The following is a 24,093-nucleotide window of genomic DNA, read 5'->3' as shown; positions in this document are numbered from 1 at the left end:
AGACTTTTTTTTTCCGTCTGAAAGGAAATGGTAGACGTCTGCAAGCAGGCTAGAAGTATCTTTGACTCGATGCCACATCTGATACTTAAGTCTGGGAGTATTTCCGCCTGTTTTATTTGTAATTTGCTTTTCGCCGCCTCGTCACACAATGTTTATTAATCAAGAGAGAAACCCTCGGACTACCAAGGCGCAAACAACTGGGGTGGGGTAACAGAATCATACCAGAATCCTGTTTGTGGGCGCGCTGTAAGAGCAACTTTAATAACTAAACTACAGATTTGTTCCCTTGAAAGGTACGACGATCAACCTGTCGTCCGAGAAATACCATCATCTTCCAAGGATCCATCCCCCCTGAAAATAAGTCCCCTTCAAACCGGCAAAACTTCGCGAGGTAAGCCCAGGCAAACGGAGGAACAGAACAGTGTAAATCCTCCTCGTTCAGACTACGTCCCAGAGTTATATTCGGAATTTTAGTTGGAGACGTTGTATCAACCTGTATCTACCTGGCGGGCCAACACCAACATGAAACTGTTCTCTTGTAATTTTTATTTTACATCACAACCTTGTGCATGTTGAACTCGTCAGTAACACTCCTATTAATATCCACCGATGAAAATCAGGAACGCCATCTGTTCCTTGGAATCCCAGTCCCTAGGCCGGAATCGGAGTGTTTTGCATGGGCTGTATTTGCTGACTGGTTAAATTCTGTTCCTTGTTTGAAACATGCATTGTGGTTCCAGGTCCAAGAAAAAATACCAGACTCCTTCCCGCCGGATCGCTTTGCCCTTCGCCGCTCGCGCGCGTGGCTCAAAGATGAGACCAGGGCGGAAAAAGGCCTGGTACCCCGCCCAACCCCGCCCTATGTATAAGCGCCCTGATGAGACTGCTCGCAGGCCGGGCTAACGTTGGAGGGAACCCACTGGTAAACCATGGAAGCAACCACGGGTTACAAATGTCAGAACGCACTGGGTAGGGCAAGGCAAAACGCAGCGGAAAACAGAACGAAAAGCAAGTCGAACGAAAAGGAAACTTGTAGAGTAATGCACAGGGAAATTAATGTAACAGTTAACCAACCTCTTTCCCAGGGCTTTCCCGTTGAAAAAGGGAAAAGCCCTGTTATATTGAAGAAACCACCGGGCAACTATTAAGGAATTCGTTGGAAAACGAAAGAAACATGAACCAAAAGCACGAGGAAACGCCAGCGGAATGCACAGGAAGCTGAACGATTCGCGCAATGAATGCAGGGAGGGCGGGGAGACGAGAAACCATGAGAACGAAGTTGCAATAAAAGCTGGCAATTCCACGTATAGTAAAATCTGTAAGAAGTCTAACGGACTGAGCAATTCAAGGAGTCCAGTGCAGAAATTTTCAAAATACTACGCTCTTTCGACATGCTGGTCTCTAAGAAAACCAAATAGCTAATTTGCCCCTACATGCTATTTATCCACAAGGGTACGGGATTCATGTTCATGAGTCTGGGGCTCACACTGAAACGTTTTGATTAGCTCTTTTCTTTTTTAAATGTTTCTAGCTTAATTAAAAGTTTTGATTCGTAGGCCATCAGGCCTTAACACAGGAACAGTATTTAAAAATTTGCAAAAATCGACCAATAACATTACTAGAGGGTTTTTTAACGACATATGAAGGCCTTGTGAATCAGTTTTTACAAAGTTATAGCTGGTTTTCATATGACGTCGCCAAAATTCGAACTACAAAACCATTGATCTTCCTGAGATTTTACTTAAATGATGTAATAGAGCAGCTGAAAACTAGTCTTAAAGGAGCTACCTCATAGATTGCGCATCTTCAAAAGTTTAGCCCAAATCAGTTTCAAGTTCGTCGTTTGTAATCCGTGTCAATCTTCTCCATCCTTAACCATCGTTGTTCCTTCATGGTTCATTATTATCTCTTAGTGTTTTTCTATCTTACTACAGACTATTTTCAGGTTTCCTTCAATTCAAAGGTAATTTTATACGTGGCCAAAATAACTCAAAATACCGTGACTGAGCTCCTTTAATAAAGCCAAAAAATGCAAAGATCTGAAATAAAGATGATATTTTTCAAGTGATACAATAGTTTTGCATAATAAGTAAAATCCAAGTCGCGAAAATATGCGGCGACATTTTTCTCAGTGATTGGTTCCAGTTTGTAATCAATATTCATGACTACTTGAGGAATTTGCCTCAAACCAAACACTTGGTGATAGTGTGAAGACGTGAATTTATATACTCCTAGTGATGTCAGATCAGGCCAAGTTCTCCCTTCGAAGATGGTAAAGCAAGACGAGATAGAAGTATTAAAACATAAATGGTGAGTGTACGTTTCAATCTTTTTGCTCTTCACCAAACGGAACAATTTCTACCTCCCTAAAGTTTCACCCGCCGCCGAACTATACACAGTTTCGTTCATAAACCATATAGTCTTAGTTTTGCAATCACTGAGATGAAATGTTTCAGTCGCTGAAGGGTTAAGAAGTAATTTTTGCGTGAGTTTGTAAGCAACTTGCGCTGAATTTGTTTGATATTTTCTGTTCTTCCCGCGGTCTGCACTGTTGCTCCCGAAAGCTGAAAACCGTTACCACGTGCAGCCCGTTTACACGAGCTTTGGTCGCTGCTTAATTGCCTTAGTAGTAATAGTGTATCCTGGAAATACATTTGTCCCGATAAAAAGCTCACGTTTCTCGTTACTTTCTTCTTTTTAAGTAGAGGAAATGTCCGAACGGCGAAGATGGAATTCATTGGCATGGCCCGGCGAACGAAAGAAGAGTTTGAGATTCACGAGGAGTTAATTGTTATTCAACATTGGAGATGACAACGAGATAAGAATTCTAATTTCATAACTTTCGATTAAAATGGTGGCAATATATTTGAAGCTTACTTTGTAAGAATTGGTTCTCGAGGTTTTCATTGGTCTTGTTTTTAATTTCTAGTAGAAAAACTTGTGGTATTTATTTATTGGTTTCGAACAACTGATACTGCAATATTTTTCAATAGCTCACCTTCGGTCACCACCATTTTTGTCGAAAGGTTTTGGGAAAAATAGTTTTAAAGCGGTTTTCCAAAAATGGCTTTGGCGAAACCAAGGTAAATGTTAATATTAACCAAAAGATCAAACAAAAATGCGGTAAAGATGTTTAACTGAACTCGAGTAAACATCATTGTTTTAGCTGATTGGCCAAACACGCATTGGCTTTTCCTCAGGATAGGTTACTACGTTTTCGAATCGTGCCAAACAACAGTATCAAATTATTTGCAAATTATTGTCGAAAGCCTCTGGGAAACTGCTCTATAGTTTAATGGATAAACAGCGTTGAGTTTTTAAGGTGGTACTGTGTGTGACAAAACCATCTAATTTTTGTGACCAAAATCCCGCACATTTTATCCCGGAATCGACGAACAAAGGAATACTTGGTGTTTTATTTAAGCAAAAACGAGATTTAAATGGACTGTAGTGTGACAACGAAATCCACTCATCAACAAATAAAATTGTCTTTCTGTAATAAAAATTATAGCCAAATCTAAACTCTCTTCGGATCGATTTAAATCTCCAAATTATATTCAGTGTTTTTTTCATATAAAAGGAGGTAAATAGGAGTATTAAAATTAATTTGAAACGAGCGGAATTATTCTGCAACAAATAAATTTGTCTTGCTACTATCAAAATTATCTTGCAACATTTATAAATTGTCTTCACATGGAATAATCTGCAAGGCACTTAAAAACAAAATTACTCGACTCTGGGCAAAAGAGTCGATTGAATTATGAGAAACATGAAGATTCCTAACGGCTACCGACGACCATCCGAAGGTATTCCGAAGATGGCCGAAAATAATTAGATTTCCGGAGATCACCCGAAGATTTCCGAGGACTTCCGATGGTTTCCCAACGCTAACGAAAGTTGCGGGAATACCTGAGGAAATTCGGATGGCTCAAGGGAAATTCATCTTGACTAAAACCACGTGATAACCGAGATAATTGTCTTTCGCAGTGAATTGCTTTCTTTGAATATTGTTGTACCACAGCTACTTGAAAATAAATTGCTACATAACTCAATTTTTGAAAGTGCCACCTTAACAACAGTTCCAACGTTTGTTTAACCTCTAGATATTAAAAGTTTAGGCTTCTAAAATCAATATCTGGTACATACAAGGTGCTGTATAAAGGAAAAAGCAGAGAAGTATAGCAAAAATGATAAACAAAATCATCGACTGGGAGATTATCTTGATGTGCTACCAAATTCTCAGAACTACAGTTAAGAACAAGTATAGGCAATCGTTAAGGAGAATTAATATTTTCAGCTCTAAAGTATACAAACGATTTCAGGATCGCAAACAACTGAAAACATAAAACCTGTTTCTGTAAATGCTTGAACATTTGCAAATCAAATTCGATTCTGCCATCTTCAGTTTTTAAACAATTGTCTGGCAATGACCTCCAAATTTGGTTCTCCATCCTATTGCAATGATTGTTTTCCGAGATTTAAAAGGCTGCCAACAATTTTGTAACAACCCTAACCAAAACTAGAAAGACCAGCAACCAAATTTGTCATTAAGGATGATAATATTTGCATATGAATTGGTATTGCAAACGTGCCTTGTCACATCATACAAAGTTCTCGTGGCGCCTTTGCAAATCATGTTTGTTTTCCTTTGTCATTTCTAACGTTTAAATTTCTAGACGTCCAAAAGAAGTACATATTTTTCTTTGATACTGAGCTTTGCTCAAAACAGAATAAAATATTTTCCAAACTTTTCAACGAGATTAGAATTTTCACGGTGGATTATTCCGACATTGTTTCACTTCACAAGTTCATAACACGTACCAAACCTGACGTAGAGGTATTGCGTTATTTTAGGAATAAAACATCTTTGTACAACCAGATATTGATTATTTTGTGGTGTTTACACTTTGGTTGCTGCACGGGAAAAGAGAAAAGAGAACGGAGCGAACGGTCGCATAGGAAGAGAAAACTAACTTATTTTGAACCTTAAAATGGGTTATAACCATTGAAATTGGGCAATTTTTCGGGGGACAATGATTGGATTTGATTGATGTTTTCTTGCTCCTGTGCAACTGATCCGAAGTGTACCATCTTTACTATCGGCTAACAGAGAAAAATATGAAATGACAAGCTACATTTGAAAATCGAAATCGATTGGATGTCATTAAACTTGGAAAGTTTACAATACGATATTTCATGCTCACATTGCGAGATTTTAAAACCCATTTCGGAATTAAATTTTATTTTGTCCCCTTGAAAAACGACTTGTGGCTTGTCATTTCATTTTTTTCATGTTTCGAGAAACTCTTGCATCACCTCGTACTAAACCTATTGCGAAGTTCGTTCAAGACTAATTGGCAAAACTTTATTTCTAGACGAAAAAAAAAAATTTTTGAAATATCAAAATCGCTTTTTATATGCGAGGTGGTGCAGTAGTTTTTTGACGGGATTTTTTTAAACTTGTTGCCTTAATAAATTTTTTGCGATAAAAAACTTTTGTAGGTAACCTCTTGAAAATTTTTCTCAAAAAGTTGTGAGGGGAAACGCTGTGCAAATTTTTCCAAATTTTCCCGCCAAAAGTCTTAGTTTTTAAACGCGAACATTTTCCTTCACACGTTTTAATTAACTTTACTGATTTCAATTAATTAATTAGTTACTTCTTGCAAGGCAATACAATTGAATTAAATGAAAACAACAAGTGGTGGTTTTTATTGTGTACATTTATTTTAGCATTGTCAAGCAATATTAAAGACAAAAAAGTAATAAAGAAAATAGAAGTCAATAATTACACGCGTCTTCAATATAACTTTTATTGGCTTTTCAATAATACACTTAAAATTCATTACAAGCAATTTTAATAAGTAAACAAAATAAAAAGATTGCGCTTTTAAAAGGGCCTGGAAACTAGTCAAAATGTAGGCTATCTCTTTTACTATTTTTTGACTATGTAGGGTTGCCGAAAAGAAAAAAAATTCTGCGCTTTTGAACAGACTCTAGCCAGAAATCAAGCATATACTTTGACTTTTGATGGAAAAAATCCTACATAGTGTAAGATTTTTTTACACCAATAGACTCCATATATGTTTGGCTCAAAACCAGACACCATTAAAAATTGCAGACTTTTTTCTCTAAGGACAATATTTCCACTAGAGGACTTAGTTTTTGTTGTTTTTATTTCGATTTTTTCTCGGCCCTTTTAAAAGCGCAACCTTTTAATCAATGCAATGAGTCCTCGAAAACTAGAGAGATTTTCGTAAATTTTTGAAATAGATACTAGACAATTAGACAGTAATTTCAACAAGTTTAATAACGAGACTTCCAGGATGAAAATCCGAGTTGCATAAACTATTAAACTAATTCTAAAGCTAAAAACTTGAAATACAATTCACGGCTTCTTCTAAAACTAGCAAGGTACGAGACAATTTGACAATGATTGCAATCTTTCTTTCAACTCTTTTAAGTTTTGTGCTGTCAAATCACTGATACGAGCTCCGCCCTAACAACCTTCCGCAAGAAACTTAATCGAGATGAACTCTGTCTTGTAAATCTACCTTACTTTAAAAACGTGACCACTGAAGAAACGTCCAAACGAAGTTCTTTGCTTTCCTTTGCTTCCTTCTCCATACTAATGTCGCTGTACACTTGACTAGACGAAAGCCTGAAAGATAAATAAAACGTCCAATTAACAATGGGTATACTGAAACCCAAAGAACAAAATATACATACAGTGTAAACTCAATTTACGTTTACAAGTTAATTCTCTCATCAGAAATGCGCTTATCGTTTGGTTATATCATTATCATCCACGGAGTTCCAATAATGATGTTAAGACGTAGTTGTTGACGTAAGACGCGAACAAGCAGCAACAAGAAATACCGGGCAAGAAATATACAGCACCGGCTAAAATATAGCACCCTAAAATAAACTTTGATTTCCAACTTGCTGGCGAAAAGTTCACAGGTAAAACAGCACATTAAAAAATTCACGGCAAAAATGATTACGGCGGAAATGTTCTCGCTAAACTGGCAGTCTTTGCATTTTCTTCCTGGGGATGAATTTATGCGTGGTTTATAGTCGCCAATCTTTGAATAACTCGTGAAATTTTTTAAACTGAAAAGCTCTCTGATTTTGACCAAATACATATTTGCACATCCGCACAACAAGAGAAAGAGCTGTTGTTCAGATACAATACTAATGCAAACAAGCAAAAACCGTTTTCTTAGAGGCAGGTGCAAGACAATTAGCAAATTATAATAGATTTTACCGTAATTTACAGGTAATTACGGTTTTCTCTTGTTCACCTTTTATCAGACAACCTGGCAGCTACATGTACAGCTAGTTTTGACAAGACGGCTTTAATGAAACTACGACTGAAAACGACTTTTGCTTTGACAGCTACTTCAAGAACATTTTCCCAATGGTACCTGAAATCTCAGAGGGAAACTCACACAACGACAAAAATCCGGAAGTGTCATGGCATAAAATAAATAAATAACTCCGTGATTTGAACGCAGTTATGAAGCATTTCTCTCCCACTATAAAAGTTTTAGCATATGATGAGACTGACTTTGGTAACCAAGAAATGTAATTTGTGATAATCGGTATTGACATAAATTAATATTTTGCCGACACGGAACAGAGAACTGGGTGGGAGAGTAGTACGCGAAGGCTCATGGGTAGTACGTTTGTAAAAAGAGACGGTTGAGAAACTTGTGACATTCTACGGTCAGCCTTGCCACTAGCACGTTCCCATAAGGTTTATTTTTATTGTGTAATTAGCGTCATATCATTTGTTTTGTCATTCTGTTGTCAGTTATAGGTCAACCTTAAAACCCCAAAGGTGGCGCCACTGCATTTGGTCGGGGGTACACGGTCCCTATTTTTCCTAACAAGAGGTTTTTGGGGTTTACGTGTCCGGCTTTGGCGCATGTAGGACGTTACTTGATGTATCTCTTATCCACTATGTTGTAAGCTTATTGTCGCAAATAAAACACATCTTGGGCCTGGCTGACCAACGAGCCCATGCCTCAACCTTTGAGTGTGTTCGGTTGTGTAGTGAAGGCAAAATTTGAAGAACGTTGTTTCACGTGCATTTTGACTACGCTCTACAAGGTGGTTGTAGCTTTAAAATCTACATGTATGGATACGATCCCTTGTTTGCCCTCTCAAATTGAATCTATGCAGTACTTTCATGTACTTTCTATATCAAAATAAAATGGCACTTTGGCATTCTTGAAAGAATAAAGAAAATGATCATTTTCATCAAGCACTTCACGTCTAAATTTCCAGGCTGTCTGGTGTTCTTTGCTGCAAATTTCTATCAGGGTTTGTTCTGAGAATTTGGTGATACATCAAGACAATATCCTCCAGTTCGCAAACTTTCTTCTCATTGCTGAGTCCTTATTCAGTCCTTAGTAAAGAAACAAATTCTCCTTACTGGTTTTGAGTTACTTAGACAATTCCTTTTTGAGATACATTGTAACTCTTTAAATGCTCTTCAGTGTTCCTTCATGATTATGGTTTAGACTGTCAGGAGAAATTTTTGGCTGGTCACTCATGAGACTTTAATGGCTAACAAAGCATTGATATGTGAACTGGAAAACAAATGGTCGTTGATCCAATTAGGCCCATCATTTCACAATTTAAATATTCATAAAAACGTTATAACCTCGAGCATTGTATTCTTAAGTAATGTTTCGTGTTTGTGTAACCTAACCCTGAAGGGTCAGGGTATCCAGCTAGCCATATAACAATGGTTTCTCGAAATATCTGAAGATTGAAACAATCTCTATCGTTTCAATTCTTTGACTGCATGAATTGTGTACACTATTGTTCCTAGCACATGCACCATCATGCACCCTTCCTCTTAATAGAAAATTGTGACTCACCTTATAAGGCATCCAGTGTCTCAAATTTGATTCTTTTCCTCTCAAGTCTTGGCTTTACTGGTCTGTTCTCTGTTTTGTATCTAGAGAGAATCAGGAAATGTTTTAACCTTTATGACATCTTGCATCTCTTAATTTCAAAAACTACATAACTCAAAATAAACCATCAGATTTTTTTCCATTTCAACCCTACATGGGCAAGTTTCAACAATGAAGGTAAGGTTAAGTCTGCATCAGGCCCAAACCACCACAGCTTATCCAGGAGGTCTCTGCTGCATTAAGTGACAAGGTGTATTTCTATTCCACCTGGATGGTCCTGGAGGGGATGCTAGTCTGTCACAGGATTAGCACCCAGTAGTAAATTTACCCTGCAGTACCCATTTGTTCACCTAGATGGAGATAGGTAGGGTGAGAGCAAAGTGTCTTGTCTAAGACCACAACACAGAGACCCTAACCATTGGCTCAAACCTAGACTGCTTGATGTGCAGTCCAGTATACTGTCCATTAGACCACTGTGTCCCTCCTCCCAGAAAACAATACTCCTCAACAACAGTACCCCAGACACTGACGTACACCCTACCCCCGGAGAGCTAAGCTGTACGGCCACATAACAACGGTTCGTTTTAATTTTCTGCCTGGCTTGTACAAAATTATTCCTAGAACATGATACCAAACATAAATAAAATTGTGACTGACCTACTATGGGATCCAATGTCTCACTGTTTCTTTGCATCTCTGTTTTGTACCTAAGTGTAGTAAGAACCTGTTAAGTTTTACAATGTACACACAATTAAAAATAGGCCATCAAATTGTTACAGTTTAACCCTATTAGGGGCAGTTTCAATGATGATTAGGGAAGGTAAAGTCTTCACCAGGCCAAGTGATCCCAGTTTCTGTAGCATCAATTGATAAAGCATCTTTCTACTCCCCTTCCACCCCCCCCCCCCCCCCCCCGCCACCTCACCCCACTTTTAAAAATGGGATGCCAGTCTGTTGCAGGGTTAGCCCCAGTCTGAAATTCACCCAGTATCCACTTGTATATATGGGTGGAGGGAGGCACTGTTAGAGAAACATGCCATGTCCAAGACATAATACAATGCAATAGCTGAACTGTGAAACAATAACATCTCTATTTGCTGTAATTTTCTGCATGCACTGTGTGCCATTATTCCTACATGTAGCTCAGGTAACATCAAGTAACTGATAACCTCTCCAGCCAGACACAAAGAAACACAAAGACTCACCAGATGTAGAATCCATTGCCTCAATATGAATCTTTCTCCACATAATCTCAGCACACACCTTTCTGGTTTGTATCTAGTAAGAAATGGGAACTATCTTAACCTTTATAACAGCCTTGATCTCTCATGTTTCACAAAATACACAATTAAAAATAAGTCATCAGATTTTCAAAGTTTTAACCCTACTAGGGTGAGGTTGGACTAAGAAGCTAAGGTAAAGTCTGCATTGGGTCAAATGATCTACGCCGCCCAACGACTGTCACATTCTTATAAGAAACGATTTGGAAATACATGAGACAAGAAATATAAGTGATAAAAACCAACATTGTGGTGCATCTTGCGCCATTATCAAGGTTACATAATAAATGATAAAAAGCGGTTTGTGATGAGGATAAGTTGAAGCAAATTTGCATAAAGAGTGCCAAGCTAGTTACATGAATACTTAAGCATGAAGAGAATCAGACTGTACATTCAGTGCTGGTTTAAGATCTTGAATACACAGCATTTCATTAACAAGGCAGTCAAATTTGTTCATGCATTTCTAGATTACATTGAAGCATGATAAGAAATTTTGTTTAGAACAGCAGTGTTATGTTCTTCTTGACTGTCACATTAAGTGATACAATTTGAGTAATTCTACACCAGTCAGTCTGTTTCACAGAACTACACAATTAAACGAAAGTCATCAGATTTTTAAGAGTTTCCACCCTACAGGGGGGAGGTTTGACAATGATGGGATGGGATGCAAGTCATTTGCACAGTTAGCACCCAGGACCCTTTTGTACACCTAGGTGGAAAGAAATAGTGTGAGAGTATAGTGTCTTGTCCTAAAACAAAATGCAGAGACCCTAGCCATTGGCTCAACCGCTCAAGTGTGCTTAATGGTAGATTACTGTGTTCCTCCTCCCTCAAAAGAACACTCATCAACAAAGGTATGCCAGGCATTGCAGTTTTAAGGAATTTTTGTACACCCTACCCTGAAATACAGTTGGACTTCCCAAAAGCAACCAAGTGTCAATTTTTCCTTCTGAAAAACTACCCAATAAGGCAAACTGTTTTCTAACCATTAGGTAGAAATGAACATGAACTAATAAGGATTAGATTCCTAGTTTTAATTTTGACAGCCCTTTTATATTACAGGCAATTTAAACAGGTTAACAAGGGTAAAAATCACTAGACCTAGAATTTGAAGAGTCTGATGACGAAAATTAATGAAAATGATGCAACATGACATTTTGATGACTTTGTGTCATCATTGTCAAATGAATAAATTAAAAATAACTGCAAGCCATATTTAATAGAAATTAAGATGTGAGGAAGCAAATAATTAGTTAAGGTGACATTCAAGTAAAAAGTTTTGAGCGATTGGAATCCGCTTGCACGTTCAGTTTCAGTCTTTTGTTCTTAATCCCAAAGTATATCAAAGATCAAACATTTGAGTTTGCCAAAGTATTTCTTTAAGAATTAGTTCTTAATTAAGTCATTGGGTGATAGGCCATGCTTGTCCATGAAATGTTTTCTGATCACAGAATGTTCTTCTACGCATTGATGGAGGTGGTGGCAAGTGTATCCAATATGATTTGTATTGCACAAATCACATGTGAATTTGTATACTACACTTTGCTTATGTTTATCAGGGGAGGCTTTTCTTCCCTGACTCTCAGATGTTCAGCCATCTTTTTGCTTGTGAACACTGGCTGTAGTTGATTAATTTTCATTCCAAGGTCACCAAGTTGTCTGCAAACCACATCAGCTGATTTCTGATCTTTAACTGGCAATGTAATCCAAAGGGGGATGTCAGATGGTGTTTGAACTGGGTCTGTAGGATGCTGGAGGCATTTGATAACTGTGTCTGTGAGCTTCTCTGGATATTTTAATCGTAAAAATATCCCTTTTAAGTTCTTAAGTTCTTGCAAAAAAAAGTCTTGTGTAGACGACAAGCATTTTGCATGGTCTAACAGTGACAGTGGCTTTGTACCAGCAATCAACATGGCTTTGGTAGTGCAGGAGCCCTTTATTTGTTTTTGCCATCGATTCAGATGATTTCCACCCCAATGAATGGTAATCGATCATTGGTTGCTACTTCCATTGTAAATTGAATGGAGAGGGGGGGGGGGGGGGGGACTTCATCAAGACTTGTCATTAAATCGGTGGCGTCCAAGAGATCGTGTACCAGAGCCAGCTTGTCATCCACATATCTCTTGTAGAAACTCGGAAGCTTGTTCTCATGTGCTAGTTTCTCTTCAACTGAACACATGATGCCACATGATGCTCGAAGAACGTAGGAAATGTCATCGATGTATATATGCATACAAGTGTACTAATGGCCAACTTAATCAATCCTTGGACATTGTGAGAAAGAGTGATATGCACTCCTACAATACTCGCAATAAAGATACTATAAAGCTCCCCAAATTCCAATACAATTGGGGAAAACAACGTTCACGGTACCACTGTTTCAAAGACTTCAATGAGTTAGAGAGAACTGTAAGAAACTCAGCAAGTTTGCCAATTTTTAAGAAGTGTCTTTTTTCTGCTTTTTATAATTAATTTTTTTTATTTTTTATTTTATTTTATTTTTATTATTATTATTTTTTAATCTCTGTAGTGTATATGTTGTAAATATTTATTTATTCCGGTTTTAGCTCTAATTTATAGATTTTAATTGTATCATTATATAGTATATATCTAGTATTAGGACCTCTATGTAAACCACTTTTAGTGATGGAGCTTCCTAATAAAAGATTGTTACTACTACTGCCATAAGTGGACCTGATGGTGATCCCATTGCAACCCCATAACCTGTTCGTACACCCAAAGTACTGTTCACTAACAAAATGATGAAAGCAATCTCGCCTTATATCACATAAGGATTCATGACCGCACAGATTCATGAGTGAAAATTGACAGTAAAGTCAACAGTTACTTGTGATAAATAAATAAATTGTTCGTGGCTAGTCTTACACAGCACTTTTGTTTTGTCCTGGCCAAGGGACTCTTTAGAGACCTTTCTGCTTGGCAAACACATTGGGCATCTTGCCCAAAGCCCCATGCGCTAACAAAATGATGACAGCAATCTTGCCTTATATCGCTTAAGGATTCCTGACCACACAGATTTCCAAGTGAAGATTGACAATAAAGAGAAGACAATAAAGGGAAGAGTCCCTTGGCCGGGATGAAATGAAAGTGCTGCGTAAGACTAGCCACGAACAATGTATCATCACAAGTAACTGTCAACTTTATTGTGAAATTGGAAAACATCAGAGGTTCTGTACTCCTTAGTTGACAAGGGTTTCAGCTTTTCCTCTTACCTCTTTGCAAGAGCATAATATTATTGTACAGTTAGTTCCAGATGCTGAGAGAATTGGCTGCATTGCAAGAGTTGTTTTGTGCGTTTTTGGAAGGCCATGTAAGTGGGCCAGGCAAGATCCCTTCTGACAGATGGAGTCTGCCACATTTTTAGGCAGAATTCTCCACACAACTGAATCAAGATATTTTTCTTTCACCAGGAAGCAGATGATAATATTTTGGTGGTCTTCCTCTTACGGTTGGCCTTTGCTGGCTAATGGGTCAGAATTTTGTCAGGTTTCTATAAATATGCCTTGCAGTTATTTTTAATTTATTCATTTGACAATGATAACATGAAGACGTCGAAATGTCATGTAGGGTTATTTTTCTTGCTTTAAAAAATAAAATGTTTAATTGCATATGGACCAATAACTTAATGAGCAAGCCCACAGAAACATGCACTCCATCTTTATTCAGTACATTGCAGTTCAACAACAAAAAAAGAAAGCATGTCACTCAGAAAATAACTCCTTCATCCCTTGTGTATCTGTGTGTCCATTGGGTCCCTGTATGATAATGGGCACCTCTTTGGTATCCATCTATATCATTTAAGGAGGCTGGCGACAATTTCCAGCACTTTTCTAACAGCTATACTTTGAAGAATGAATACTACCACTGTTTAACAAATGATGCTACAATAATGGTATCATACCAGTTCCCAATCATTATTAAAATTAAGGGTGTTTTTAGCAGGTCATATTGTTGCTATGGTAACCTATTGTGCCACAAAATTGACAGCAACATGTTCACCAATGATTGGGAAGTTTTTTGATACCATGATTTGGCATCAACTGATATAGAGTGATTATAATGACCCATCAAACTCTAAGTCTTGGAAAGTACTGGAAACTGTTTCGAGCCACCTTTAAGCAAGCTATTACTTAATGTGGTGAACTTTGCTTTGAAGATACAATTCAACATAGTTCTGCTTTAATAGCTACTGTTATCACTTACCCACCAATCATAGTTTCCATGTTGATATCATCATGTCCTGTCTTAAAAATGTATGTTCACTTCAGTTTGATGTGTTTCATTCTGTGGGAATGAACAATTCATATGTATGAGGTGACTCTCAAACAAGCTCAGTCAATATAGGAAATATTATATGGGATAAAGAACAATTTTTTCTTGTGGAACACAGTGCGTTATCTTGCCTGCTGGGCTTAATCTCGCCTGCTCAGGGAGCTGGCCATATACATGTAATAATATCAATATAATACAGGGATAAAACTGGGCCTGCATTCAGGGATTTGTAAGAATCTGATTAAAAGAATAATGCACTAGTCAATTGTAACCCCGACCCCCAAGCTCCCGCAGATAGCGGGGATTTTACGGAGCAATAATGGGGGAAATATGGAGATTTTACGTTGATTTCTTCCACCAGCCCCTGGAGGAATACCAGAAATTTAAGGCTTCACCTTCTCCCAGGGGTGAGGGTTGTGTTTTTGTTTCAGAGGTTTGATCACATGGTTAGTTTGCCTGCGAAAGAAGGAAACATTGACTTGAACATTGTTGATGGCCCTGTTGATGTTGGGATTAATGAAATGTTTCGCCAGCTTTCGCACGTAGCTATTGGTAAGTGGATGTTTTGAAATTTTAGAATTCAGTTCGGAACTATGGCCGATATTCTGGTTGCAAAATTTCAGAATTGAGCAAACCTCTTTGTCTTCTATTTGACGCTGACTTAACAAGCTCAGCATTCAGCTGTGAGGCTAGAGCGACTTTATAAGTTCATTGTTCATCAGTTGACCCTGAAGGTCTCATTTATACCCTGCATGTTGTGCCTCATTTTAATAAGCTCATAAGTCATGTTTTTAATTTATCGCTTTTGGTGTTGCAAACACGAACATTTGTCAATCGATTTTCCTGAAATAGATCAGATTTATTTACAATGACGTTTTTAAGGTCGGCTGTACAAAACCATCCTTTTAGCATTTTCGACATAATATTAAAAACTTGGTATTAAAGTTGTGCTAAGGGGTAGGGGCAATTTCCTTCTGAATCTGTCCCTGGGGCCTGGGGAAAGTTTCTAAATTACAGAGATGCTTGTGTGAATTCCCCCACTATTCCTGGGCATTTAGGGGTTGGAGCCACAATTGACTAGTGCATAATATGAACAATTCACAGGGAGTTGCATTGCGCATCCTTACTGCGGATAATTTATGGCGTCATTAGCACACGTTTGTGCATGCGCACATTGAAAACATGGCGGATTTGCCTTGATATTGAGTTCTGTCAGTTGAAAAATGGCTATAGCTCACTAACGAGCTCGGGCACCCCAAATTTTTTTCCAGTCATTTTAATCAACTAAACCATTAGCTTTGCGTGAGAAAAGACTGATCTGATTTCTATTGTTGAAAATTGAATAAATAAGGAAAATAGCAGCTGCACTGTAGTCTTTTCTATTTTGCAGTTTGGTAGCCGTGTCAAGCAATTTGGTTCCAATATTTTAACAAAGATTCAGCTGTCTGTCAAAATCAAAGTTAAAAAGTTTATTTGTGTCCGACACAAGTATTGACTGTACTTTGAGGCGTGTTTTCATGAGTCTGGGCTCACAAAGAGTTTACAATAACTTGGAATGGGTTCTTGTAACAAGCATTAAATAATGCTAAAATGGGACATTTTTAATGCCTCACAGCTCCTTAACGAGCATGGGCACCCCCCTTTTTTATTTTATAATTAAAGTTCTCATATGATAAATATTCAGTGGACAAAGTTTGAACAAAAAGCTATCGGTAGTTTTATTTCAGGGGAATTAGCTTAAGGGCCAGGCACCGGCAAATTGACCAGCTGTGAGGATGATTTTGCCTGCCTGGTTTGACCATCTTATAGAGAAGTTCAGTTCAAAATGTTTTTCCCACCTTTGGAGACCAGTTTCCCTCCTGTCGAAAATGTTAATGAAAGCCCCACAATTTAGCTTCCAACTGGGTTCAAAAATATGCACAGCTATTTGCTCTCGGACACTATTTGTTATGAAGGCCAACCTAGTGATTTAGTACCGGTAGTATTGAAGTCCTGAAGTGTCACTAAATAGATCTTAAAGTGGCCAGGCATTCTGAAGTTACTCCATATAAGAACAAGCCACAGAAGAGCAAATAAAAACAGAAATACGCTACAGTGTCTCACCTTGCAAACGCCCGCCATATTTCGAAAGCCTGCTTCTGGACACGTGATCGTAGATTGTGCTTTCAGTGTATGATGGGATACCAGTCAGTGTAAAACGAGACTGCGGACTGGAGACTGCGGACTGGAGACTGCAGACTACGGACCGGGGGGAAAAAAATGCAGACTGCGGACCAGGGGTAAAATGCAGACTGCAGACAGAACACTCCTTAACTGAATCGTGTTACCATTTCCATCATTGAGAGCTAACCGTAAACAGGCTAACCGGAGCGTTATTCAGGCTAACCTGAGTGATGTTCAGTATAACCGGCGTGATATTCAGGCTAACCAGGTGCAGACTTTCACTGCGATTAGCCTGAATAACCCCGTTTACGGTTGACACATCATGGAAATAACGCGATATATGCTTAATTAACATGTCTGTAGTCTGCAGTCTGCATTTTACCCCCAGTCAAAACGCAACTCTCTTCCCCGCCCCCCCTCCCCCCAACCCAACACCACTCCCCGGGAAAGCATAATCGCTGCAGACCAAAGAACGACTTAAGGTCATGCTGATTACAACTGCGATCAAACGACTATTGCATTGTTAGCAGTATGAGAAAACCCTGCCATGCGAGACAGAGATTCCCTTCTCAGCTTCTGCTCGGGTAAGAGACGAGAGGGAACCTCTGCTCTTAAGCACTTGGGACGAATAATTCAATAAACTTACAATACTGGTTTTTAACAAATTTTAACCGGTTTAAAACCACCTCTCGTCTCTCATCAAGCAGAAAGAGAAGGGAATCTCTGTCTCGTCGGGTAAAGTAACAAATCTGGTTAGTAAAATAAGTATTGTCCCGTAAGTAGTTTCTTCGCTCCGGCCCGAGTGACCACTCGGGCGGGGAGCGGAGAAGGACGGCTGTTTTCGCAGGCTGCGTAAGTAGAATATGGCAAATCATGTGTTTTCCAAATAAAATAACTAAACAAATAGATGAATAAACAAATAAATAAATTAGTATATTTTAAAACAGAGATCACCCGACTCGTTCAGGACCGCGCTCCCTGGCGCTGTTCAGGCTCAGCCTCGTTCGCAGGGTCTCTCATTTTACTGCCAGGCTCTGTCTGGCTCACTACCGTTTCAATCATGCAGGCTTGACACCTTTGATGGGGGAAGGGTTGCTATATCGCAGGGATTTTGCTGCATGCTTGATCAATGATGATGCGAAAACTATAATCAAGCAAGTATATAGCAAGTGCATTGTTGACAAAAAAAAAAATGTCAGTAGTTTTGCCGATTTTTCATAACTAATTTCTCATGACATAAATTATCCGACTTTTTCAACTGATGAAAGGGCCTATATCAGCTGTCTTCAGTACATTAGTACATGGTAGTTTTAGATATCCGTTTATGTCATAAATTGCAATATTTTGAGTGCCCTTTGACTTAGCGACGCCATTTTTATGATAGTGTCCCTTGGAATGTAAACCTAACAACATAAATCAGGTTAAATCAGGAAGCGGACGGCCATTGCCAAGCCAGGCCTTCATTTTAATGTACACCATTTATAATCAGAACGTTCTTCGCATGAATTACAACGCTCAATTTGCATTTCTATGCCAATACGGCAATGTCAATGTGACCGCCCAGATGCTTACATGTCCAAAAGAATTTACTTGAACTGGACGTACGTCATAGAAAACAAAGAAAACTAAGATATCTTAATTACTGAAACACAATATTGAAATTCCTTGTCACGAACAACACTACCAGATCCTCGAGCACAGCATCTCTGACACGATCAACGATTTATCGCTTTTTAGCAGTGAGAGTGGCTTTAAAGCTATTTATGTGGATAATATGCCCTTGTGGATTCTGAAAGAAATGCAAGACACGATTTTTTGGACGTCATGTCTAGCCTGTGTTCTGCTGTTGATCTACTGGCGAGGAGTGGCTAGCTTCTCTGTTCTCAAAAATCTTCCGATCCCCGGGCCTCGTCCATGGCCTTACGTTGGAAACCTGCCCGACATCATCAGATACGGGGGAATGCATAATATGTTATGGGAGTACTCCAAGAGATACGGTCGTGTGTTCAAGATGGGCTTCGGCCGAAGACCCACTGTGGTAGTCACTGATCCGGAGATGATCAAGCAAATTACCATTAAAGAGTTTCACAAGTTCCAGAACAGATGGTTTCCCGAAGTAAATCCGCCGATCAATTCGTTCTTATTCATTGCTAAAGATGAGCAGTGGAAGAAAATTCGCACGACTCTGTCGCCAACTTTTAGCGCGATGAAGCTTAAAGACGTCATACCACTGATGGATGAAGCCGCAGAGATTTTAGCTGGAAAACTAAAACTGGCCGCCGCAAAAACAGGTGAGTATACCAGCAGTGCCTCTATATCACTAAACACTGCAGTTCTCTAATTTGTAGAATTCTACACTAACACAATTGCTGTAATCTGATCTGTTGCTTGGGGTCTTCTACAACCTGGTATGAACGCTTTTTCGTTACAATTCTCAAAATCGTTAATAATTCATCAAGTTTAAAGTAAGGATTATGACCGTGACGGTGTTTGGATATCTGATCTTCATTAACATAGATTTTGACGATTTTAGTTCTCCGTTTTCTCCTTAGTTTTAGTTTCGATTGAGAAGAAATATACGAATACCGTAGAATTCCGAAAGTAACGGGCTCCATTACTTTCAAATTTAGCAGGGAAAAAGGGCCGCTACTTTCGGGCAGCCGTTACTTTCGGATGGTTAAATAACGTTTGTACGGTAATTCATAGTCTTTCAGACAAAGCGAACTCGTAATAACATGCACTAAGTTAACAATTCCGTTTACTTTATTTACATATGTGTTATTGGCCAAGCCTGAGGTTACGATAGCTGGATATTTGCCAAGTTCTTTTTTGCGTGTTTTTCAATAGACCGAGACAGAGTCGAGGTCCATAAACTCGCAAAAAACAATCAAGACCAATATCCAGCCATCTTTACCGAACAAGTGCGGTCAAAAAAAAAAAAAAAAACCTCGAAATTGGTCGAAAAAATCGATGAGCGCATGTACACAGCTGAAACAGGGCGGAAAAATGTCCAGTTGTTTCAATATCATTATTGTGAAATGAATGCAAGGTACTGTTTATCGAAGCCTGCGACTTGTCTCCGCCGAAAGGTCATTTTCGGCCTCTCGTTGATTGCCTCGGTGGAGTCAAGCGACAGCTGCAAGTACTTATCGTGACTTCAAACAAATAAGACGTCAAGGTAATTATTGTACCCGAAACCTTTCACCCACCGTATCAGTTATCGAAAAAGTGGGACTGAGCACCTTTTCACATTGTATAATGTGTTGCATCAGTCATTGGCTACAACAATCCCATCTTTACTTCCCCCTGTTCCCTTTTATGACTAGGCTACGCCACATAAACCTTACTTCGACGATTGAGGGTCTGGATGGGGGTGGGACAAGGCCCTGGGAACTAGGTTGGGGGTGGGAAATCTCAGTTAAATTTATGTATCAGTTAAATGTTTGCTCAGTTCTCAGCTGTCATGAGTTAAACCAGATCCAGCCCTTCTGTTAAACGTGTTTTACGAAAAAACATATTTAACTAGTGTGGACAGAAAATATTGAGTTTCTCATTCATGTCCCCTACAGGCAAGAGTATCGACGTGAATGAGCTGTTTAGTTTGTTTGCTTTGGATGTGATCATCTCAGCAGCGTTCGGCATCCAGGCTAACATCCAAACCGACGCAGGTCCTGAAATGGTGAACAAGGCTAAAACCGTGTTCAGGACTCCTCTGTGGGTACGAGGCTTTTCCATGTTTCCTTTCTCCGACTACCTCAGCAAGAAGTTCAACATAAGCCCCTTAAATCACACGGATTACTTCCTGGGGCTAGCTCGAGCCATCTACGATGTTAGGAAGACGCAGGAAGTCCCCAGCCGAAGGGACCTGTTGCAGCTAATGCTAGAGGCGCAACGGCAGGAGACTGGGGCTGATGGCAAGAGACTCACAGACGACGAAGTACTAGCGCAGTCTGTCATCTTCATGGTGGCAGGTTTCGAAACTACGGGAAGCACACTGTCTTTCATGGCATATCTTCTTGCCAAACACCCTGACGTGCAGGAAAAGCTGCTCGAGGAACTCGACGAGGCCGTTGAAAACCGCGGTGACATTCCTCTCTACGACTTTGTCAACAGTCTGGATTATCTCGACCGGGTTTTAAGTGAAGTCTTACGGCTTTATACCCCAGGGTTCTTAATCCACCGGAGATGCAATGAGGCGTGTATAGTAAACGGCTTAAGTATTCCAGCAGGTGTTGATGTCTTTATGCCGCCGTATGTTCTCCATCGTGATCCACTGTTGTGGCCAGACCCCGAGAAGTTTGATCCTGATAGATTCTCCGCCAAGAACAGGGAAGGCCAGGAAGCCTACTCTTACATGCCGTTCGGCATGGGTCCTCGACAATGCATCGGATTTCGATTTGCTCTGCTGGAGATGAAGACTGCCATGTTCAGGGTTCTGTCAAAAGTAAAGTTCCAGACAGCTGATGACACAGTGGCCCAGTTGAACTTTCGGTCTGTTTTGATCATGCAGCCGCGTGATCCTATCTCCTTGGAAATAGTGGCTCGGTAAAATTTCAGTTCCGGGGGGTATAACATTGACCAAGAGAAGATGAAGAGTGACACACTTAATCCTCCATGCCTCAAGCTATTTTCAGATATAGTACCCAGTTCTCCCGTGGATACTACCACGATGTTTTCTTGGAGGATGAAAATGCGTGAGTGAAATTCGTGTCACAGGAATGTCTATTTTCAGATCCTCCAAGAATTTGTTTGGTCGGTAGTGGTCTAATTAGAGATAAGAGGGATTAGCTTAGGAATAAGATCTATATGAGGGATTATTAATAATTCTGTCACCCTTCATCTTCTTTTGCAATGAACCGGTATATGGACAGAGTGCTGTTTTCCTCTCCAGTTTCAAGCTTTGTATACATTTGCATATATTCGCACTCAAGATCCCTTTGAAGCTCTCCTAAAAGGCTTCTTCTATATTTTGCTCTTAATTTCGTTATCAATATTTTGGCAACAATTTTATTCGGACAAAACCAGATTACAAAACGGGTTGCAATTAGTTTCCCTGGATTTACAAAATTTCGTGTATTTTACAGAGGTCCTAACTTTCATACCTATCATACACGCTATTAACAACCATTGGAATTAGGACGAGGAGAAAAACTAAAACAAAAACAAACTCACATATAGCTTTCTTTGTATGTTTACAGAATTCCATTCACTCACCCACCTAAGTTATATTAGTAAACATCTGCTAGCGATCTATCACGAATGCCGTGCTCTTATTTAGATTTTAAATAAAGTTTAGAACGACTAGTAGATTTATACTATAAAAAACATTAGTTAGACGCTGTCGAATTTCTACGCGTGATAGTTGACTCGAGCTGCGCCCTCGTCAACCACCCCTGCCGCGAGACATCACGCGATAGAAATTTCGAGCTCAGAATCTAATTGTTAGTAGTAGGCCTCCGTCGGTCAGGGTTGACCATGGGTAGCATCCTAGTTGTCTTCTTGGCTGGAGCACCGGTGTCTGGCTGTAGAGGCCGATGCGGAGTGACAGTCTCTGTTGCAGAGGCTGCATTTGTGTTCTGTCTCTGGTCTGTCGAGGCTGTCGCTTTGTTTTCTGCGGACTCGCCTCTTTGTGGCGGCTTGTGTCAGCTTCTCCTCCCCTGATTTGAGGTGTTTGGTCAGGGCTTCTCTCCACTTGTTAGATACATACATATAGTATAATTCACAGCAAGAACAATAACTTACACTGTATTAAAATGCTGATTTTCAATTTGCATTCGTCCTTCACTATAGAGAATTCGCTTGTAAGAAAAGCAAGAAAGGCTTCTAAACAGTAATTTTCTAATCATAATAGAGTATTTGTCTTACGATGTGGTCACTTGTAATGTTGATCGCGACGTTTCTACTGCATACTGCTGATCTTCATCAGGCGATAAGGTCGACGTCACCTATAAATCACGTTGCTCCGCAACGATTGGTTGGTTTTCAACAGCGGTGATTGGCGCATTTCGATTCTCACTGTTTGTGTGAATACAGTCGTTCTCTCGGTGCTCCGCTGTCGCACCGCTCTCTTGTTGTTGTGTTTCTTGATCATGGACATGCGCACTTGTGGAATTTCTATTCACCTATCCCTGTTGATGTTGTCAGTTGTGAGTTGGCTGACCCATACTTTCCCACGATCATGTTACCGACTATGTTGTAATCAGTGATGAATTTTTACCGGGTCTAAACAATGATTAAAGATTAAAGATTATAGTATATATATGACTGGGTTTATGAAAACCGTGTCAGTACTTTGCACCAAATCACCCATATGCACTTTGATTTCTCGACTCCTAAAGACTTTAAAATAACTCCAAGCGATGACCAAAAAAAAAAAAAAAAATGAATAAAATAAATAATGGAGAAGAAACGATTTGGAAATACATGAGACAAGAATTATGCAAATTCGCTTCAACTTAGCCTCTTCACAAACGCTTTTTATCTTTAATTATGTAACCTTGATAATGGCGCAAGATGCGCCGAAATGTCGGTTTCTATCACTTATATTTCTTGTCTAATGGAGAGAAGAGCAAGAAAAGGAAGATAAGAGAGTGGAGGAAAAGAAAAAAAGACTTTCATTCCTTTTTATTCCTCTAGTGTCAACGTTTGAACAGGGCGCGATTATTTTAATACTGTTTTCATAAATCCAGACACATTTTCAGAAGCTCAGTAACGACGTGTAGTTTTTATAACAGGTATAGCCCTGGGGATGAGAATGGTTTCGTTAACATTACAATTTCTTCCTCTATATCCTCGAGAGCTCGAGAATACGCAACGAACATAACAAAGCTTGCAAAGCTTGTGAACAACGGAAAACACTGGAAACCACCGTGTAGATGTGCTTTGTGCAGGTTTAAGATGTTTGCAGGTTTATCAGCCATTAGTACATAAAATTAATTTTTGCGATCCCCTCGATTGTCAAGTTAACCTGAAAATCATGGCAGGAGGCGTCTTAATTTATTCTGTTTCTGTCGTGATTAAGATCTTCTTTAAAGCGTAATCAAAATTCTCGATAATGACTGGTTTGGCTAGCGTGCTCTAGTTCTCAGTGAATCGAAAATCGACCGGCAAGATGTCCTTCACAAAGTTCACCTGCTGCGCACTTGATTGCCACTAAATATTCTTCCTTTTATTCTCATGACGCATTTTGAGAAAGACTCTTTTTCGCGAAATTTTGTTGAAAAAATTATTATCTATGTCCATAGACTTCACCGGGTCTAGACGTCCTCCTCGGATAGTGTTATAGACGATGAATTGGCAACAGAACTTTGTTTTGTCCAGTTCAGTCTATATCACTCTCGTAGTAATAAAAGACTCCCATTTTTTCTGTTAATCAATTTTCTTTATGAATCGTATGATTACGCACCATATTGGATTCCACATGGTCTTCCATA

At 39.2% G+C, this 24,093-nt stretch overlaps 1 protein-coding gene, 1 long non-coding RNA gene and 1 pseudogene across 4 annotated transcripts; 1 reads left to right on the top strand and 2 right to left on the bottom strand.

The window, feature by feature from the left end:
• Positions 1 to 5,796: 5,796 nt before the first annotated feature.
• Positions 5,797 to 16,665, bottom strand: LOC110058970 (uncharacterized). Of its 3 annotated transcripts, none has more exons than XR_016207360.1 (6): positions 16,601 to 16,665; positions 14,429 to 14,509; positions 10,130 to 10,202; positions 9,582 to 9,648; positions 8,889 to 8,968; positions 5,797 to 6,658 (listed from the first exon to the last, which is right to left on the bottom strand). It is a non-coding gene; the product is annotated as an uncharacterized LOC110058970 (long non-coding RNA). The 3 variants fall into 3 exon arrangements; XR_016207361.1 differs by having other exon boundaries at positions 9,582 to 9,631; XR_016207362.1 differs by having other exon boundaries at positions 9,582 to 9,631; positions 14,433 to 14,509.
• LOC149112301 (uncharacterized) lies at positions 11,351 to 14,413 on the bottom strand (annotated as a pseudogene).
• A 1,418-nt stretch (positions 16,666 to 18,083) lies between the features above and the next one.
• On the top strand, positions 18,084 to 22,917 carry LOC110058980 (cytochrome P450 3A24-like). Its single transcript, XM_020765647.2, has 2 exons — positions 18,084 to 18,951; positions 20,230 to 22,917. The coding sequence occupies exons 1-2, from the start codon at positions 18,435 to 18,437 to the stop codon at positions 21,207 to 21,209; spliced, it is 1,497 nt and encodes a 498-aa protein (XP_020621306.2). The 5' UTR covers positions 18,084 to 18,434; the 3' UTR covers positions 21,210 to 22,917.
• The last annotated feature ends 1,176 nt before the right edge of the window (positions 22,918 to 24,093 follow it).

Source organism: Orbicella faveolata, unplaced genomic scaffold, assembly GCF_042242905.1.
Source record: "Orbicella faveolata isolate gen_17 unplaced genomic scaffold, um_ofav_v1 contig_2, whole genome shotgun sequence".
Taxonomy (NCBI): domain Eukaryota; kingdom Metazoa; phylum Cnidaria; class Anthozoa; order Scleractinia; family Merulinidae; genus Orbicella; species Orbicella faveolata.
This window is presented reverse-complemented; position numbering and strand designations above follow the sequence as displayed.